The sequence below is a fragment of the Camelus bactrianus genome, chromosome 17 (assembly GCF_048773025.1).
Source record: "Camelus bactrianus isolate YW-2024 breed Bactrian camel chromosome 17, ASM4877302v1, whole genome shotgun sequence".
Lineage (NCBI taxonomy): Eukaryota > Metazoa > Chordata > Mammalia > Artiodactyla > Camelidae > Camelus > Camelus bactrianus.
Window position 1 is genome coordinate 5,403,110 of NC_133555.1, and position 13,911 is coordinate 5,417,020.

At 44.3% G+C, this 13,911-nt stretch overlaps 1 protein-coding gene across 2 annotated transcripts in view; it reads right to left on the bottom strand.

The window, feature by feature from the left end:
• Positions 1-13,911, bottom strand: part of SLC6A11 (solute carrier family 6 member 11) — a 113,038-nt gene that overhangs the window by 7,160 nt on the left and 91,967 nt on the right. For both annotated transcript variants that reach the window (XM_074344346.1, XM_074344345.1), the window contains exons 9-10: positions 5,839-5,951; positions 2,913-3,050 (exon numbers count right to left, since the gene is read on the bottom strand). In XM_074344346.1, the coding sequence (XP_074200447.1) occupies positions 2,913-3,050; positions 5,839-5,951 (251 nt within the window). The remainder of the gene's footprint in view (positions 1-2,912; positions 3,051-5,838; positions 5,952-13,911) is intronic.

The following is a 13,911-nucleotide window of genomic DNA, read 5'->3' on the forward strand; positions in this document are numbered from 1 at the left end:
TGCCCCTGTATCTAGCCAAAGACTCTGTACAGAGTAGGTGTGCAACCTTTGAGGGATGCAGGAATGACGTGGGCCAGTTCTGTAGTATGCAGATTTGTGACGATTAGGTTCAGTGGAAGGCCTAGGAAGTGCGAGCTTGGCTGGTCTTGGTGATCTGGGAAGAGCTCTAGGAGGCAGGGGAGGCCAGATGCAGGTGTGGGAAGGGCTGAGATCTATAAAGAAAATCCTATAAGACAATGAGATCCTTAGCAGGACACAATCAAAAGCAGGGGAAATAAAAGTGCAAAAGGGAGGGACAGCCAGGAGGGAGGGCATTCTGATGCCAGAATTGGGGGTTGTTTAAGAGGCCAGGACTAACCCTGTACATCCTCGTTGTGTGTCTGACGTGGGCAGTTACTGGAATGAAGCTTCTTCCTCGTGGTCCCGCAGCCCCCAGGCCTCCTCCCATCATGTGAGACCACATACCCGGGGGCTGTTTCCTCATTCATCTCTTCAGCTAGATCAGGGGGAACACCTCAGTGCTGACACAAGTGGTCCCAGTGTGTGATGCCTGGGAGTGGTGGGGGCTGTGGCTAACAGGAGTTCATGGGCCCCACACAACTGTGGTTGACTCCTGCTGGGGGATGCAGGCCTGGGTGCAGCCGGACCTGCAGATTTTCGGGAAGTCGTCAAAAATCCAGATTTTCTCAAGAAATCTTTCTCTTTAATTTTGGTCAATTCTTTGTCTTCTTAAAAAACCACGGCGAGGGTGAAACACAACACATCTCTGGGCCGTATCTGGCCAGGGGCCCCCCCTTCTGTGCCGGACAAGGCGGCATTCACGTCTGTGAGAAGGAGCGGCGGGGGGCCTGGCTTTCCGAGTTACTCTGAGTTGGCCCTCTGGTTGCTCTCCCGAGGATCTCCTTCCCAGCACATCGTATATTAAAGAAAAAAAAAAAAAACAAAACAAAACAGAAGGACGCCCTACCATAGTGCCCCCCAAGTGCCGGCTCTTTCTTAACCGCTTCCCACACCTCAGTCTGGCTGATTCTGCCCAGTGTGATCACCAGGCAGGCGCTGCTGCTGTCCTCGGTGTTCATGTGGGGCCACTGAGGCACGGGGTGGTGAGGACACTGGCGGCAGGTCACCCAGCTAGCCCGTCGCGGGCTGAGGCCTGGACCCAGGCATCTGGCTGCAGAGCCCCCACCCTCAGCCACCACCAAATTGCCTCAGTGGAAAATGAGGCATTTGAGGACTATTTTTTTCCCTAGAGCCGAGCTTTAAATGAGCATAAATGAGGGAGAAGATCCTGCCAGCAATTACTGAGGCTGACACGGCCCATTTGGCAATTTGAACGTCCCCGGTGTGTTGGTTCACAGACACGCCTCCGTGGAGGGAGAGGTTGGCCTGTGGGGCCTTGTGTCTGCTGACTCATAGTCTTGGGAGGGCACAGCGCTGGCTCCCTGATGGGCCTGGGGTGCCCGGGGCAGACCCGAGGCCTGGGGTGGGGGCACAAAGGCTCTGTGAGCTGGGGGCACCCAGGGCGGTGTGTCCAGGAAGGCCCTCTGCCCACCTGCTACAAGTCAGGGGCGCCCCGCCGACGCCTGCCCTCCTTGTAGCCCCAGCAGCCTCTTTAAGGCATCAGGTTAACCCCTCAATTTGTAAGTGACAAGACTTGGCTCCCTGTGATTAATCAGCACCCAATGAAGCCCTGCTCACTGCAGTGCTGTTTTCTGTGTGAGAGGCCAGGTGGAAACGGGAAGTGCTGTACAGTCCTTTGCTCAGATGCTGATTACCACCCCCATTAATGTGACAATGACTAGGAGCAGTAATGACATGAGCCGCCACACCCCAGAGCCCACCCAGTGCCAGGCCCTGGGGGTGCCAAGCTGAGCAAGGCCAGCTCCAGTTCCCAAGGACCCCAGGGCCCAGTGGGGGAGGCAGGTGAATAGACAGGTCATTGTAACAGCCAGAGGGAGGCTGGGCTGAGCTTAGAATGAAGTGCTAGTGGGGGGAGGAAAGCAGAGGTGGCTTCCAGGAGGAGGTGGCATTTGAGCTGAGAAGTGGAGGATGAGAAGGATCAACAGACCAACCTCAGTATCACATCAGTGGCTTGGACATGGTCTGAAATCCCTCATTTTTTTCCATGTTTCTTACAAAAGCTCTTCTTGTCTCTAGGCAACAGGGTTTTTTTTTTGTTTCGTTTTGTTTTGTTTTTTTGTTTTTGTCTTTTTAAATAAATTAATTTTGTGAGTATGTGGAAAAAGATCTAATCTCACCTTCCCCAGGTACTTGAGAAAGTACTTATTAGACAGGATGGCAGCAGGAGGGGAGAAACATGGTTTTATGAGGCAGTCTTAATCTGGGGGTCATGGTGAACCCCTCCTCACTCACAGACCCCGCAGAGACAAGAGGGTACACGTGGAGGGCTGGGGCTGGAACACATAGTGCCTGAAGGTGCCCGATTTCCTCTTGTGTGTCTGTTCTCAGTGGTGCCCCAGAAAAGCCTGCTCTGAACTTGAGACCAATAAACATAAGCAGTCAAGGGTTCCATAGGGACACTGTCCCCTTCACCCAGAAGTGACTGTAAGGGGTGGCCCAGGCATCGAGACTCTCACGATGACTAGATTAACCCAGGCTTTCCCTCTGTGAGTTCTGTTCTCCTCTGGCAGTGACAGTGGAGACCTTAAGCAGAGCATTTACACATGCAAGACATTGTGCGAAGGGCTTCATAAAAACTTTCCCTGGATTCTCACAAAAACCCATTACAGAGATGAGAAAACTGAGTCCCTGAGAAGCACTAGACCTGGCAGGTCACACAGCTAGTCAACGTGACAGCTGGGATCTGACGTCAGACCTGCTGAACCCAAAGCTCAGGCACTGAACCTTGTGCTCCCCTGTTCACATCACTGACCTGTGTCCACATCACTCACCTCCGTCAGCATCACAAGGCCCAGAAAATAGGAGATGACCGACAGGGCCAGGATGAGCAGCTCCCGCCGATAGCCCCTCCGGAAGACCTTGGGGTACATGTCCACCACGGCCGTCACAAGGCTTTCCACGCACACGAACTGGACAGGGTAGATACGGTGGTGTGAGCCCTTCGTGGCCCTGGCTCCAGGCAAGCGCAGCAGCCCTAAGCCCTGGGCTTCCCTCCCACCAAGCCTCACCTTCATTCCCACACTTACTCACGCCAGCAAAGGCCCAAGAACAAAAGCAGTAAGCCCGGCATTTACAGCACTCCAGGAAGCCCATTTGATGCATGAGGACCCTGAGGCTCAGAGAGGGGAAGCAACCTGCCCAACGTGTCTCAGCAAGGAGTAGCAGTCAGGACTTGAAATGAGGTCTCCTGACTCTAAAGCTACAACGCCTTTCCCTCATGCTGCCTGTCATGTACCTACGTGCTGGGCCCTGTCCTGGGGTCAGCGACTTAAATGAGACCCAGCTTCTGCCTTGGAGCCAAGTCAGGAGTCTCTATAACCGTCCTGAGAGCTGAGTGCTCTGCTGGTGGCAGGCTCTGGTCAGTCCCTGAGGGTGGGACGTGACGTGCTCATCCTCCAGGACTGTGACAGCTCCCCTGCCCTTGGCATCTGGTGGGCAGATGCCCCTCTGCTGGGTGGAGGCAGTCAGGTGAGCCACATTCAGCTCTCGTGTTCGGGCTGGGTGAGTCTCTGCGCCCAGCCAGACTGTGCAGGCAGACTTGAGCCACTGGGCATCTGCTTCCGCTATGCTGAGACAGGCCAGATATGGGATCAGTTGCACTCCTATTCACCCATCAACACCCAGCCCAAAGATCACAGCGCACCCCTCACCCCCTCCCTGGGTTCTCCCAGCACTATGGGCAGATCTCCTGCACGAGCCTTTTCCTGACTGCTCCTCCTTGTCTCCCGCTCGGGCAGAACAGACCCCCGAATCTATTCCAAGCCTAGTCCCTACCCCTCATCCCATGGGACCTCAGCTTGCTTCTAACTGTCTCCTTACAAGAAGGTGAGATCCCGGATGGCAGGGGCCATGTTATTTTCATCTGTTTCCAGTGGCATAGAGGAGATGCTCAGAAGATGTTTGATAAATGACTAATAATAATTATAATGGTGATGGTGAACACATGGCCCTTGTTATGTGCCAGACTCATTGCTAAACAGTTAATTTACTTAATTATTAATTTATTTGATCTCTATGTGTTAAGCCCTATCATTATCCCCGTTTTGTACATGAAGACACGGAAGCACGAGAGCAACTTGCTCTGAGGTCACACAGATAGTACGTGTCAGAGCCTGAATTTGAACCAGGCAACCTTGTTCCAGAGGCTGGGCTGCAACCACTGTGTGGCACAGGGAGGTCACCATGTGGGGACAGCCCCCTTCCCTGGAGCCATTTCTTGGCTCCAAATCCTTTCTGATTCACTTCTACCTCCTTGGGAAAGGTATTTCCATCCTCACTGTGCAAAGAGACTGTAGCGCAGAGAGGTGAAGCGACCGTCCAGAGTCACACAGCCGTAAGAGTCATGCAGCTGGGACTCAGACCCAGTCCTGTCTGACTCCAAGGCCTGGGCTCCTAGCCTCCAGGCTTCCCTGCCTCTCCGGCAAGGCTGACTGTAGTCATCCTTTCTCGCAGGTCCCCAGGGAAGGAAGGAGATTCAGGGGAGGCTGCTGATTTAGCACCTGACCTGAAGAGACATCAGAGCACAGGGGCCAACAGGCACAGAGACCTGGTGCATGGCCCAGCAAGTCACCTGGCATTTTGGAGCTTCAGTTTCTTCCTCTGTAAAATGGGGATGGTATAAGGAGCCTCCCAGCCCATGTGGTTACGTGATTAAGAAGTAAAGACACAGTCCAAGCACAGAGAAGTGCCATCCACACTTGGGGGTGAGCAGGCAGCCATCCACCCTCTGTGATGGACATCTGGCCTCCAGCCCCCTTTGCAAACAGGCTTTCTCAGCCCTAGTGCTGGCCTGGCTCAGCCCCGACACTCGCAGAGCCGCGACTCAGCCCCCATGTCCCTCTGCAGAGGAGGCAGGCCTGTCACTGTCACACACAAGCCGCCGATCCCTCCTGAGGCCTCTGCCCGAAATAATAGAAGGGCCGATTATCAGCAAAAACACCCGGTGCTTCCGCAGCTCGGCTTAGCAGCTTCTGATAAACCATCCACGGGAAGAAATTGGACTTGGCGTGGTTGACAGACACACCAGCCACAGGGCTTGGGTGCTAAGTGACTCACACAAGGTCACAGGTAGTGGGCAGCACCTCGCAGACAGACCCCTGTCTGACGGCAGAGTGACTGGCTTTGGCTGGAAGACCTTCTTCGGGGCTCTTAGGGAAACCAGCCACGTTGAAGCAGAGGGGCAAAGGGCAGATTTCTGAGGCTGAAGAGAGCCTGGTAGCCACAGGATTCTGGCTGGAAGACCAAGGAGAGGACTGGAGGATGGTTGGGTGAGTGGGCCAGGGTGAATTACAGTGTGAGAAAATGTAGGTGCAAGCATCTGTGTGGAGATGAAGGAAAATGGGCACAGATAGACTGCTGGTTTTAACTACACATCCTCCACTGAGGAAGGCAGACTGCCAAGGGGATGAGGGGTCTGGGAGAGGCCCACAGGCGACAATGAGAACAGAAGCAGGTGGTGGGACATGGGGGAGTGGGAGCTGGTGGTGGTACTGAGGACCGATGTGGCCGCCTGAGGCATGGCATGTCATGGGGGCAGAGATAAAGGAAGAAGAAGATGCTTTTCTACAACTGCGTGTCCTCCATGATCTGGTTGATCCTGACACCCAGGACCAGGAGGTGGTGTCTGGGCCCCGAACTGCTCCTAAGGGTAGCATTGGCCCCCCCTACCTTCCCAGCCTGGGCTCCCCCACCCCTTACCTGGCTGTCCAGGCCCAGGAAGATAAGCATCATGAAGAACAGGGTGGCCCACAGTGGGGAGAGTGGCATCATGGTGACCGCCTTGGGGTAAGCAATAAAGGCCAGACCAGGGCCTGGAGAGGAAGGAGAGAGACAAAGCGCTGGGCCTCATTCAATTGTTACTTTAATCCAGCAAGTACTGAGTGCTTCCCCTGTGCCAGCGCTGTGACTAATTCTCACTCAGATCACGTCAACCGCCCAGCCACTCGGTGCTGCTGCTACCATGATGATGCCCAATTTGCAGACAAGAAAGCTGAGGCACAGAGAGGTAAGCAAGGGTCTGGAAGGGTCAGGAGTCAAGCCCAGGTTGGTCAGACACTCAGACCTTCTTCTGCACAGACCTGTCTCTATTCTTCTTACTTGGGAAGATGGGGGGAGGAGGAGAGCCTTCTTATTAAGGTGCAGGTTCTCAGGCCCACCCCAGAGATTCTAATTCAGCCAGTCTTGGGTGAGGCAAGGACCCGTCACCTGACGATTCCTATGCAGGTAGTTAGGAGTCCAGGCTGCCTCTTCTTTTGGGTTCCTCCCCTCATTTCCTAGGTTCACACTCACTTCTCTTGGCTGATCCAGATCGACGGCTTGTTAGTACGTCCTCAGGATGAGCTTTATAAATGTCATTAATAATTAATGTCAAGGAAGAGACTGTGACGTTTGAGCTCAGGAGCACGGTGGTCAAGGGCTCACATCCTTGTTCGTTACTATGAGCTCTACCTCTGTCTCCTCGGCTGGAAAGTGGGGACAATGGAGTCCTACCTAATGAGGTGGTTTTGAGAATTCAGTGAGATCATGCAGAACATGGAAAGCACTTAAAAAGGTAACTGTTGCATAAACATTCATTCTAATCATTTGTTTTTTCACCTTAAAAAAAGCCGTATTAAAGTCTGTTTACCTACAATAAGTATTCCTTTTAAGTATTCAGTTCAATGGGTTTTGAAAAGTGGGTATACCCAGGCAGCCAGCACTGCAATCAGGATACAAAACATTTCCATTGCCCCCTGGGGCTCCTCTGCAGTCTCTCCACCCTCATTCCCTGTCTTTGCCCTGGGCAACCATTGGTCTGATTTTTTTTTTTCCACCATAGATTAGCTTTGTCTACCCTACATAGGAGTGGAATTACCAGGTCATATGGTAATCATATGTTTAACTTTCTAAGAAATGGCAAACTGATTTCCAAAGTAGCTGTGTCATTTTACATTCCTACCAACACTGTTAGAGAGTTCCAGTGGCTCCACATTCTTGTCAACACTTGATGTTGTCAGTCTTTTAAATTTAGTCATTATGGTGAGTGTGAGGTGTTACGTCACTATGATTTTAATTTGTACTCTCCTGATTAACACTGTGAAATATCTTCACATAACTTTATTGTCCATTCATTTATCTTCTTTTGTGAAGTGCCTCTTGACTCTCCGCCCATTTTCAATCGGGTTGTGTCCTTCTTATTGAGTTGTGAGAATTCTTTATATATTTGGGATATGAATCCTTTACAAGAGAGATGTCTTATCAATATTTTCTCCAAGTCTGTGTCTTGCCTTTTCATTTTTAAAATTGTCTTGTGAAAAGCAAAAGTTTAACATTTTCCAATTGTTTGTTGCTAGCATATAAAAAATACAATAGATTTTTGTTTATTGTCTTTCTATCCTGTGACCTTACTAAGTTCCCTTAGTACTTTTTTTCTGTAGGTTTTTTTTAAGATTTTTGATGTGGTCAATCATGTTGTTTACGAATGAAGGCAGTTTCCAATCTTAATGCTTTTTATTTATTTTTCTTAACTGTCACACTCTCTAGGAATTCCAGTACCATATGGAACAGAAGTGGAGACACCATACATCTATGCTTTGATTTTAGGGGAAAACATCCAATATTTAATAGCCAGAAAATCAATGCTGGTACAATACTATTAATTGAACTACAGACCTTATTCACATTCCCCTAATCTTTTTCCTTGTGTCCTTTTTCCTGTCCCAGTATCCAATTCAGGATTCCATCCTGCACTTCATGGTTTTATGCCTTTTTAGTCTCCTCCAACCTGTGACAATTCCTCAGCCATTTCCTGTCTTTCATGACTTTGATATTTTTGATGAGTACTGGTCATAATTTTGCAGAATGCTCCTCAATGTGGGTTTGTCTGATGCTTGCATTATTAAACAGAGGTTATACATATTTTTGGTAATAAAACTACAGAAGCGATGCTGTGTCTTTTCCAGTATATCATGTTAGGGGACACGCGATGTCAATAAATATTAGTACAGGTGATGCTTACCTTGATCATTTGAATAAGCTGGTGAATGCCAGTCTTCTCCACTGTAAAGTTATTATGTTTCCCTTTGTATTTGGTAACTCTCTTGGGGAAGATACTAAGATTATGAAAATATTCTGTTCCAAGTCAAACTTTTACCCGTTAATTTTATCATCCATTGGTGGATCTTGCCTGCAACAATTATTCCTGTAGTGTTTGCCTAGTAGGTTTATATTTTCTTCATTCCTTTTACATTTATCAATTAGAGTTCTTCTATAAGGAATAGCTGACCACACCCACTTATTTATTTATTCAATTTTATTTATTTCTGGTATGGACGCCTGGGTATTTAGTTTATTCTAGGGATCACAATCCAATACTATCATTAATTATTTTGCTATTCAAGTTGTCCCTGGTTCAACCATCGCAAAGTTCTTCAGGTTGATTCCTGGGTCCTTTTGATAAACCTCCATTCTTTTTACGAGCATGTTCTTATTTTAGGGGCATCACAGAATGTTCCAGATTCAGCTTGTCCTGTCCCAGCACTTGAATCAACTGCTTCTCCAAGGAGCTCTGGTTTCTTTTATTGGAAAATGGTGTTTAGAAACAAAGATATGGCCACAAGGTATGCTCACTGCTGCTAGAGTATCATTGCTCATAGGCCCCTCCCGGCACACAAAGCCAGGAAACATGTATACATATATTCACCCACACAAGCATACATGCACATGAATCTGTATCTACCCGTATTTCTATTGAAACCATGAATCCATACTGATACCTCCAATTCTAATACTGTTCATTCTAGCTTCTCTACTTTCCTAATTTGTAACTTCTTTCTTAGACAGTGGAAAAACCTGCCTCTAATTATCTATATTGACTTGTTTGCTAAATCCTAAGGTACACACACAATAGTTACAGAACTGCTAACCCATTTCCCTGTACTAACAAGGATACAGTAGTTTTTGTTTTCCACTTTACAGTGTCCAGTCAAAATACTGCTTCCTGAAATTCATTTATGTGAGTTCTTTTGTTTCCCATTTTTTTCAGTGTGGTTGTATTATTCATTTATAATACAGTTAAGTTCATTTGTTACTGTTTATATTCCACTTTGGTTCCACCTACGAAAAGTAGCTATTTATTTCCAGGGGTATAAGAAACATGACTGTGGTCCTGAGAGTCAGAGCTAACAAAGACATACACCCAGAGAAGGGCTGCTTCCTTTTCACCCTTACTTCTTAACTCCTCCACTTTTCCTGTGCGTTTTCCACCCACCCTCTGTAGGTAACCATTCTGTTTATTTTCTAGTTTCTCCTTTTTATATTTCTTCTGCAAAAACGAGCACACGTATCTTCTTTTATCTCCTTCTTCCCTACATGATGGGTAAGATACTATGGGTACTTGCTTTTTAAACTTTGATATACACAAATTTAAGAATATCCTTCAATTTCCATCTAATATTGCTTTTTATAGTGAATGGGTGTTGAGTTTTTTCAAAGAGTTTTCAGCACCTATGGAAATAATTTTATGATTTATTTCATTTGGGCTATTAATAGGGTGTGTGATATTAATGGCTTTCTTAGCATTAAACCAACTTTACATTATTCCTGGAATAAATCCTACTTGGGCAAAGTATATTACCTTCTTAGTATGATTTTGGATTCTAATATTTTGGATTTGGGATTGCTAATGTTTTATTTAGTATTTTTTCATCAATATGCATGAGTGATACTGATTTGCAGCTTTCTTTCTTTGCACTGTCTATCTGATTTTAGGTATCAATGTTACATGTTTCATATAATGAGTTAGGAAGTTTTCCTCTCCGTTCAATGCTCTGGAATAATTGACAGAGCACTGGGACTATCTGGTCTTGAGGGTTTGGTGGAATGCCTCTGAGAAACTCCTTGGGCCTGGTGGGTTTTTGTGGGGTAGTCCTTCCATAACTTTGTCTATTTCTTCTACAGAAATTGGCCTGTTTAAGCTTTCTAAATCAAATGGGGTCAATTTTAGCAATCTCTATGCCCTAGGAAAATATTCATTTCAACCAGGTTTTCAAATTTATATGCAAAGAGGATTGCAAAGTAATCTCATGATTTTTAAAAATGTCTTCTACTTCAATGGCTCTTTCCCCTTTGTCATTTCTTATTTTGCTGTTAGGGTGGCTGTTCTTTTTTTTTTTTTTTTCCCCCTTAATCATTGGGTGATTAGCCTATTTTTATTTTAAAAAACCCAGAATTTACTTAATTTTTAAATTATTAAAAAAAAACCCCAGATCTACTGTTTCTCTATTTTCTACTTTTTACTTTCTGCTTTTATTTTTACTATTTCCTTCCTTGTGCTTTCTTTTTGTTCATTTTGTTGTTGTTTTTCTTATGTTTATGAACAGGGGCTGTAATTATTTTCATTCTTTCATTTTTTTTTAACATTTTTTATTGATTTATAATCATTTTACAATGTTGTGTCAAATTCCAGTGTTCAGCACAATTTTTCAGTTATTCATGGACATATACACACTCATTGTCACATTTTTTTCTCTGTGAGTTATCATAACATTTTGTGTATATTTCCCTGTGCTATACAGTGTAGTCTATTCTACAATTTTGAAATCCCAGTCTATCCCTTCCCACCCTCCACCCCCCTGGTAACCACAAGTCTGTATTCTCTGTCTGTGAGTCTATTTCTGTCCTTTATTTATGCTTTGTTTTTGTTTGTTTGTTTGTTTTTGTTTTTGTTTTTTAGATTCCACATATGAGCGATCTCATATGGTATTTTTCTTTCTCTTTCTGGCTTACTTCACTTAGAATGACATTCTCCAGGAGCATCCATGTTGCTGCAAATGGCATTATGTTGTCGGTTTTTATGGCTGAGTAGTATTCCATTGTATAAATATACCACCTCTTCTTTATCCAGTCACCTGTTGATGGACATTTAGGCTGTTTCCATGTTTTGGCTATTGTAAATAGTGCTGCTATGAACATTGGGGTGCAGGTGTCATCCTGAAGTAGATTTCCTTCTGGATACAAGCCCAGGAGTGGGATTCCTGGGTCATATGGTAAGTCTATTCCTAGTCTTTTGAGGAATCTCCACACTGTTTTCCATAGTGGCTGCACCAAACTGCATTCCCACCAGCAGTGTAGGAGGGTTCCCCTTTCTCCACAGCCTCTCCAGCATTTGTCATTTGTGGATTTTTGAATGATGGCCATTCTGACTGGTGTGAGGTGATACCTCATTGTAGTTTTGATTTGCATTTCTCTGATAATTAGTGATATTGAGCATTTTTTCATGTGCTTTTTGATCATTTGTATGTCTTCCTTGGAGAATTGCTTGTTTAGGTCTTCTGCCCATTTTTGGATTGGGTTGCTTATTTTTTTCTTATTGAGTCGTATGAGCTGCTTATATATTCTGGAGATTCATTCTTTCATTTTTATTGTAAATATGTTTAGTAGAATTTCCTCATGTTGTTAGTTGATTTCTATCTATGTCTCCATGCATTTCCTGCAGTTTTTGCTTCATAAAGATTCCTGCTGTGTTATTTGGTGTATATATTTTTGTATTTTATCTTCACTGTGAGTTGTGGATTTTACCATTAAAAAGTATCCTTTGTCATGCTTAGTGCATTTGTGCTTGAATGTTATCTTGTCTGATATCAGGACTGCTACCCTAGTCTATCCCTTTTTTAGCCTTTGTGAATCATTTTGTTTTAGGCATACATACACATACCTCAGGGACGCTGCAGTTTCAGTTCCAAACTCCCACAACAAAGAATATCACAATAGAGCAAGTCATAAGAATTTTTGATTTCCCAGCAAGTATAAAAGTAATGTTTATACTACACTGTAGTCTACTAAATGTGCATTACCATTATGTCTAAAACATGTATATACCTTAGTTTAAAATACTTCATTGCTAGAAAATGCTAACCATCATCTGAGCTTTCAGCGAGTCACACTCTTTTTGCTGGTGGAGGGTCCTGACACAATGTTGATGGCTGCTGACCAATCAGAGAGGTGGTTGCTGAAGGCTTGGGGGGGCTGTGGCCATTTCTTAAAATAAGACAACAATGAAGTTTGCTGCACAGGTCGACTTCCTTTCACAAACAATTCCTCTGTAGCACGCAATGCTGTTTGATAGCATTTTACCCACAACAGAACTTCTTTCAAAATTGGAGTCAATCCTCTCAAACCCTCCTATTGGTTTACCAACTAAGTGTATGTAGTATTCTAAGTCCTTGGCTGTCATCTTAACCATCTTCACAGCATCTTTATCAGGAGTGGATTCCGTCTCAAGAAATCACTTTCTTTGCTCATCCCTAAGAAGCAACTCCTCATCCATTAAAGTCTGAGTAATAATGAAAAAGTCTGTAATACTGCAAGAATTACCAAAATGTGACAGAGACATAAAGTGAGCAAATGCTTTTGGAAAAATGGTGCTGGTAGACTTGCTTGACATGGGTTTGCACAGATCATCAATTTGGGTTTTTTTTTTTTAACTTAAAAAATTTTTTAAAAATTTATGTATGTTTTTATATTTTATTGTATTATTCAATTATTTTATTTTGGCAGGGGGGTGGTAACTAGGTTTATTTACTTTTAGAGGAGGTACTGGGGATTGAACCCAGGACCTCGTGCATGCTAAGCATGCGCTCTACCACTTGAGCTACACTCTCCCCTACAAACCATAAATTTAATTTTTAAAAAAATGCAGTATCTGCGAAGCACAACAAAGTGAAGCACAATAAAACAATGCATGCCTGTATGGAGGTCTTACTTTCTGGGCCAAGCTGAAAATGTTTTCCTTTTAATAGATGCGTTAAGACCATTCACATTTATTGGTATGGTTAATATGTTTGGTCTTAACTGAATATATTTTATAATTATGTATATTTTGTATATGTATCTCTATGAGTTGTGCTTTCTTTGCTCTTTTATTTGTAATTTTTTTTGCTTTTGTTTTTAGGAAGGTTTATGTTTTTATTCTAAAACATAAAAATTAAGTGTATGGTTACCTTCATATTTTTACCTTTTTTAATGCTCTTAGACCCTTGTTCTCTTATTTAATCCCTTACTATGTGGCTTTCCAGGTTTTCCCCCCAGTATCCTTCACCATCACCTATTGCCCAGTCATCAGTGAGTTTTTTCTGTTTTCTCTTGGCTCCTCTTTCCACTTTTTAGTTGAATGGTTTCTACTTTGTAACAGTACGTAGCATATTTCTACCCTACAACAAGCAAGTCCCACTTCCTCCCCACATTTGTTTTGGTCTTATATGTATACTTACATACATATTTAAAGTTTTTACCATCAGTTCTTTTCCTGAAGTTTTCCCAGTCATTAAATGAATTAGATGAAGCTCACCCTCTGGTAGATTCTTCCAAAGGACAGATGATTGTAGAAGTCTAAGTTCTTGTATATTGAAAATCGTTTTTTATAGCCTTAACATTTGAAGAAGTGGCTGGAAATTAAATCCTTGGTTCACATTTCTTTGTGTAAACTAAAAAAAAAAAAAAAAAAAAAATCTCCCCTACAGTTGCCTTGCTTGGTATGTTGGCTTTGGAAAGTATGATGCCAGTTTAATTCTTTTGCCTTTTTAAGTTATTTGATTTTTTTTTTTTTTTTTTTTTTGGTCTGGAAGCCTTGGGGATTTATCTTTATCTTTGAAAGCTAGTATCTTTACTAGGGTGTCTTAGAGTTGATCATTCTGGGGTAATCTTCCCTAGTACCCAAGGAGTCCTTTCAATGTATAGATTCAGCTCTTTTTCTGTTTCTAAACGTTTTCTTGGATTATAGCTTTAAATATTAAC